Below are 7,172 nucleotides of genomic sequence, written 5' to 3' on the forward strand. Positions count from 1 at the left end.
TAGTCATTTAAAACAAAATACAACCTTAATTGCCCGTTTTGTCACGATAAGCCTTGCAAAGTCTGTATTGAACAAAAAGGTTGTTTGATTTCGGGACATAAATGTTTTCTGAGAATGAATTTGTGAACTAGTAAGTTGTCACAGTAGTGAAAGGGTTTTTTGTTCTTTTATAAACAGCTCTTTGGCTGTTTTAGACATTTAACTGTCAGCTGTTGTTTACTCAGTACTTGCTCATTCAATAGTTTGTCTTAAGGTTCAAAAGTCAAACTGATGGTAGTTTTTGTTGTTTACTGCTTTGCTTACATGAGGCTTATGTCACATTCTGAATCCTTCTAAGAGAGATTTTGGAGATATTAGACATCTACCCTCATTAATGAATTTTCAGCATCTTACTGATTTGGACTGCGGAGAGTTAAAGAATTTGTGAATGTGTGTGTCCCCTTATTGTTGACAGATGCTATTAGAGAACTTTTAATGTAATATTTAATGTTTTAGTTCTAATTTTTTATTTTGTTTAGAAAAAAACCCAAATGTGTTTTATAATGAAAGAAAGATAAACTGAATATGCTTTCAAACTGTACTTGCATTACAATTACATGGTTACAGTGGGTGACTAATTTTGCATTGGATTCTGTGCATCTCATCCCATTGAATCTCTCCCGCCCTTTTCATTTCTCCTTTCTTTTTCACCTCTCCCTTCCTTCTTCTTCATCCATGTATGTCTATGCAGGGAATCTGGAGTTGCATCCATGGAGTTCACATTGACATGAAGAAAAAGACAGACCTGGACTTTAGCCCCCAGGACAAAATGCTGAAGCTCATTAAGTCGGCCAAACAGATGACCAACATGTCTAACCTGGGTGGCTCCCGCATGAACTCGCCCAAGAGAGAGTTCATGCACTCAGCTGGTCCTATGATCATGGACATGATGGCAGAGAAGGGGAACTTCATCTACGCTGACAACCGAAGCTATGCCCCCAAAGATATGATCTACGGGGATGCTGGCGACCTGCAGTCCTATCTCGCTAACCGCCACAAAGATCATCTTAACAACTATATCTTCCAGGGAGGTCAGCATCCTTTGACCCTGAATGATGCCAATCCCAACACAGTGGAGGTAGCAGTAAGTGCTGACGCAGTCCAGACTAACGCAAAACCGCAACGCACGCTGTGGAAGAAGTCGGTGGACACTGTTCGCTCAGTACCACCCGGGCCCTCGCCGATGCCTGACATGCTGATGCCAGACCCACGAATGTCAATGAAGACGCAGCGGTACCTCCCTGAAGATGCAGCCCATTCTGACATTTCAGACTGTTCTAGTAGAGCAGCCTCCTACAAAGACCCAGAAAACAACAAGCACCTGAAGCCCAAGGACAACTTAAAAAAAAGATCGGTGACGCCAAAATACCCAAGGGATTGCAGTGAGGTGGAGCTGTCCTACTTAAAGACTAAGCAGGTCAGCGGCGGAACCAACCAAACTGGGAGAGGAGGAGGAGGAGAGAAAATCTACACTATCGACTCAGACCGGGAGCTGAGCCTCCACTCAGACCCCATTCACTACCGTGAGAGCCGCGGTCTTGCTGCGGACGATTTGGAATACCCCGAAATCTACTCCGACCACAGTGACAACTATAGGAAGTGTGAGCAGCCCATTATTCATCTGAACTCCTCGCCTTTGCATCATACAGACTCAGATCTTCTACCAGATCCAACCTACTCAAAACACTACAACCTAAAAGAGAAAAACCTGTCCCCGCATGAATCCATTGATCGCTACAAACAGACACACTGCCGTTCCTGCTTATCCAAAGTGACTGCTAGCTACCCACCTGCAGGACCGTACTCCTCTACTGGTTCTGCCTCAGCTTCGGGCACACGTTCACCTTATAATCGGTGTGAAGCGTGCCTCCACACGGCCAACCTGTATGACATTAGTGAGGACCAGCTCCTTGCAGACCCTTTGGTCAGCCCTACCATGCATCACCAACAGCAGCAGCAACCGGATGAAATGTTTGGTCTGTACTGGCCACAGACAGATGGGCCGCATGTCCAAAAAAGAAATCGCTTGAGGCTGAGTCGTCAGCACTCCTTTGACAACATCATGCTTGAAAAGCCCAAAGATGTAGATCTGGGCCGACCGGCACGCAGTGTCAGCCTCAAGGAGAAGGATCGCTTCTTGGACTCCACGTCTGACTCGCACTATGCGAACCTCTTTGGTATGCGTCCCTACTCTGGCAGACTCTTTGGCACTGGGTCCAAGTCCATGCTGTTTAACCACAACCTAGAGGAGAGCAAGAGGAGCAAGTCCCTGTACCCGGCCCATGGCTCGGAAAACCCTTTTCTCAGTCATTCGCTGAGGGATGACACCAGCAGCAGACTGGTCCATGGGCGTAGCTCCTCTGATATTTACCAACAGCTTTCAGTGGCTCCCATCAATACACGCAACGATGCGAACAATCTCCGCTCTTCTGTTAAATCCACCACTTCATTTTGCTCACGGGACGGGCGGATAGCTAATGACATGTACAATAAAGAGCATGCGATGCCTTACTCAGCCAATAAGACTAGTGCATACCCAGCCCCACGTGGCGTCCTAAACTCAGCCCAGTTCAGCAATAGACGGGTGTATAAAAAAATTCCCAGTCTGGAGTCAGATGTTTAGTTGATATAAGAAATAATGTGTTCTCTCCTTCTTACTCCTCTCTGGGTTTGTATTATAATTTATCAACTATGTTATCCAATAAGGGATGCCATAGCCACACTACGATTTCTTCTCTTCAACATTGTAATCCAAACGAACTTGTGCCCACTTGGGTATGACGGTATTACTACTACTCTCTTGATATCACCATTTCTATCCATTCTCTCCCATGTACCAGTGAGACAGCTATAGGGCCAGCACTCTGCCATAAGGTATCCTTGTGTAAAGAGGAGGGTAATCATTAATCCCTAGGTTTTTAGGAGTAGAAAACGACATAGCCCCATAAGTGGAACCAATATGGTACCGTATACGTTAGAGTAACACAGGGCTCCCTGCAATAGCTTTCAGAAAGGAATCAGTTGATTTGGCATTCAAATTTGCGAGGAGGATGAGAGGAATTATATGACAGTGGAATTAAAGGAAGCGAGAGGAAGCTCTTTAGCCACTGTCCACCTTCCTTCTTGCCGTGTTCCTTTCCACCTTCACTGTCAACCTTAGAGCTCACCAGCTGAAGAGAAAAGGCTTGACAGAAAGACCAGATGGGCAGGCCAGACATGGAGGCATCCCAGGAGGGCAGGGGCGTCACAGAGAGCTAGTCCAACGGTCTGCTGCTTGTTATGCTGACAAATATGGGCACTAAGACACCTGGCAGTGGAAGAGGAGAGAGAGAGTGAGGAAGGAAGTGATTGGCTAAGTGGCACATAGTGGAGCATCAAATAGTTTGTGGCTGTTTGATAGCGTGTTCTTGTTCAGAATACGACTTTGTATGTTCAGCCCACGCTGAGGGATGCGACAGTGATGAGAAGCTGAGAGCGATGCAGGTGCTTTTAATGAATATTGTTTACAGACTGACAGATAAAAGGCATGCTGACAAAATGACTGATAGAAAAGGACAGACGAGCAGGGAAACCTAAGGCACTTGATGGGCATTTCATTTGTGGCTCTGCACAAAAAAACAAACAATAATTGCGAAGTATTGCTTTTATTCTCTTGAACTATAAGATTTCTTAGGGATTCTGGCATCCGGATCCCCCTATGTAGGATTTTAGTGTTTGCTTATTTGGTAGCACAATAGCCATTAGTTTAAACCTCCCACATTTGCTTTTGAAAAAAAAAAACCTAAGAGAAAAAACAACAAAGCTTACTGAAAAATACCTTCATGAGTAGCAGATTATTTTGCATGTGTTGATTTCATTCTGTGTCGGAGAAGAGAAAATACACATATACACTCTCAGACATATTTTACATTTTTCTGAAAGTAGCTGCGTCTTGCCGGATGCGGGGGATGGCTGTGTGCACCATCACGTGGTGATCCTCGACCCTCTTACTTAGTAAATCTGTCATGATTGAGGTAAAGGTGGAAGGGAAGAGAGCAAAGAGGAGATAAACAAAATAAAAAAGGTTAAGCGCAGCTGTTTCCACCACCATCATCTTGTTTTTGGTGGGCAATAATGTGTGAGGTTTTTTTTATTAATCATTATTTTATTATCCACGCCACTGAGAAACAGGGTATTAGCTATGAAAAACACCAATGATTCCTTCCTTCTTTCATCTTTCCTTCTTCCCTTTCTCCATCAATATGACATCGCTGGAGAGTTTGATGTCTATAGAGCTAATCTGAATCATTTTCTGTACTAAAAATTGAACTTTGGTTGGTTCGTCCAGCCTCTACAGTTTAGCTTGGGATCACGTTCAGAATTTTCGATGATTTAACTTGTGTGGAACTGTTGTTCTACAACAAACCAGGGCTTTTGAGGATGTGAAGACTGGGACGGATCCCTTGTTTACCTTCGAAGCGTTGTTTGGGAGGGATGCGGGATGGGATGGGTGTTATGTGGTCATCAATTACGTATCCATCCATTGGCATGGAAAAAGTTGTGTGTGCGCGCATGGCAGAACTTGGGTAAGCTTGAAGATTTTAACCAGAACATTTGGTTCCTAATCTGATTGTGTATTTTTTCATTTATTCCTTTTTTTTTTCTTTGACAACACTAAACTGAAAAAGACTTGCACACGCATAGATTTTTTTTTTTTTCCTTGGTAGCATCATGCTTTATAAAATGTACTGTCTAAAGAAAAAAGTCATGTAACGACCTTAACTGACTGATTTGCTTGATTGATTAGATTTACAAAAGCCAAAATTGCTTCAAATAATATACCTCAGGATGATTCTGTACGTTTTAGGGCGGCGTTAATAACAGTAGCAAGAGTTGTAGGATGTGCCGCAGAATTTCTTTTTGTTTCGTTTTTTTTGTAGGAAAAAAAAAAGAAGGGGAAAAAAAGACGAAGAAGAAGCGGCCATAAGGCAGAATCAAACTTTTCTCTTTTTGATGTTTACCAGTCCAAGGTCTTCCAGTTCAGCTCTCTGCCTGAGCTCATGCAACCCAAGCAAAGATAGAAGAGAAAACGAAGGAGGGAGTGAAGGGACAGCGGTAGGGGTGGGGTGAGAGGGGGGCTTAGATTGTTTTCAAAGTGTGTGGATGTGCTGTATGCAGCTCCACTTCACACTAAGCTGAGCACCCTTCACAGAACGAAGGATGTTTCTTAAACATCCAAAATCTGAAACGCTACCCTTATAGTTCCTCCTCTCCATGACTTTGAATGGCAGGTGACTGCATTAGCCACTGTGTTTCGATTGAAGCTCCATTTTTAACCACTGTCATATCGCCCTTTTTGTACTCTTGGAATACCGCAGTGAATCTCCCCCTAGTTTCCCAATCAGCTTAACCAGTGTTGACTGAAGAGCAAGATTTGTCCTTTTCTCTCTCTCTTTTTTTTTTGCATCTTATCTACATATTTATTACTATCATATTTATCTCCACATGCTGCTTGTGTGAGCTGACAAGTGAACAATATGCACATGTAAAAAAAAAAGAAAAATATCAAATGGCACCCTTGCGTTTTATGAACTCATCGCAATTTGTTCGTTTGTTCTACTTTTACAGAACTGTCATGTAAACTGATGATGTTTTCTGTTCAAACATACACAAAGAAACACACATGCACACACACACACACACACTCTCAGACACACCCTTGTGATGACAACCCTGCTATTTTTTAATGGCAAAAATGTATTTTAATTACATTTAATGATAACTAATGAGGTGATGGCATGCAACCCCAGATGTAACAACTTTAATGTTTTGTTTCTTTTCTTCGTTTGATATTTTTGTTATGATGTTATGATCACTAATGCGTTGTAACCAGGTGTGATGAGTATATACATATTTGAGAGGAAAAAAAAAATATCTGTGTTTAACACAATGAAGATGCTGCTGCTGTTTCGGGGGGGAGGTTAAAGACCTGACCCCAGTGCAACTTTCTCATTGGCTGGCTGGTCATTATCAGGCCATGTTTTTGGCTAGTAGAGTGGTTGGTCACGGGTCAGGGCTGGGCTTATTTTGGTGGGACATCTGTGCTCTTCCTCCAATGGCAGGTGAGAATTACTGTATCACCAGCTCTGCTTCTCTCTTCCCTCTCCTTCATGTGTAGTCAGGACTTCAACTGTAATGAAGATAGAAGAAGAAGAAGAAGAAAAAAGCAACCCTCAACTTTGAGTCTGCTATCCCTCCAAAGATACAAGACCTCTTTCTTTATGGTTTGCTGTAAGAATATAGCTTTTCTTTCTTTTCTTTCATTTTTTTTTTAAAGAAAAAAAAACATACTTCCTCAAAGACTTTTAGGGAACTATTTTGAATATATTTAGAAATGACACCTGTATACATCGCTTGTAAATTCATACTGAAATACATCATCATGGAGAATTATAAATGATAAAGAGTAAAAACAATATTTTTTGTGTGAATTTCACAAGAGCTCTTCTGTACAGTGGCACTGTTTATCTCTCTCTTTCTTTCTTTCTTTCTCTCTCTCTCTCTCTGTAGAGCGACTAGAATAAAATTTCACCATTCACAAGGTTTGTTGTCCTGTCAAAATTCCCAGTAAGCACAACAGGCTTTGCGTCTTCCTCACCTTATATGGAAGTTGAAGATAACAGCTGATTCTACACTAAAGCCATTCATTTCACAGCTAATGGTATTACCCCTACTTCTGTTAAATAAACAAAGGCAGTGCATGCTGGTTTTTTTTATCAAGAATGTCAGGAATAAGGGTTGCTGCCTACAATGTCCATCATTAATTACTTCCTCTGTGCACCTGCCACCTGTGTTTTTACATCTTTAGAAAGTCTCGTATTCATTTCGTAATTCTTGATTTCCGATTTTTAGCAGTAGTTTCACTTATCGGTTAATAAAGAATAGCAATTTGCGCTAATACTAAAATGCCTAAAATTTGAGTATACAAATGACAGCATGCTAATTTCTATGTAATCTCTGTAAGATGGTGTTTACAAACAACTGTGCAAACATGAGATAAGAGTTTAGTACAGTCCATGACCAGTCATGGTTAAGCAGACATTCATTGCATCCATATAAACATATAAACTCTTCTTAGGGTGAGTAAAACCATT

At 41.9% G+C, this 7,172-nt stretch overlaps 1 protein-coding gene across 3 annotated transcripts in view; it reads left to right on the forward strand.

The window, feature by feature from the left end:
- The window catches only part of grin2aa (glutamate receptor, ionotropic, N-methyl D-aspartate 2A, a), a 171,521-nt gene extending 165,301 nt beyond the window's left edge, over window positions 1-6,220 (forward strand). For all 3 annotated transcript variants that reach the window (XM_085155572.1, XM_085155573.1, XM_085155571.1), the window contains one exon: window positions 731-6,220. In XM_085155572.1, the coding sequence (XP_085011698.1) occupies window positions 731-2,662 (1,932 nt within the window). In that variant the 3' untranslated portion in view covers window positions 2,663-6,220. The remainder of the gene's footprint in view (window positions 1-730) is intronic.
- The last annotated feature ends 952 nt before the right edge of the window (window positions 6,221-7,172 follow it).

Source organism: Neolamprologus multifasciatus, chromosome 4 (genome assembly GCF_963576455.1).
Source record: "Neolamprologus multifasciatus chromosome 4, fNeoMul1.2, whole genome shotgun sequence".
Taxonomy (NCBI): domain Eukaryota; kingdom Metazoa; phylum Chordata; class Actinopteri; order Cichliformes; family Cichlidae; genus Neolamprologus; species Neolamprologus multifasciatus.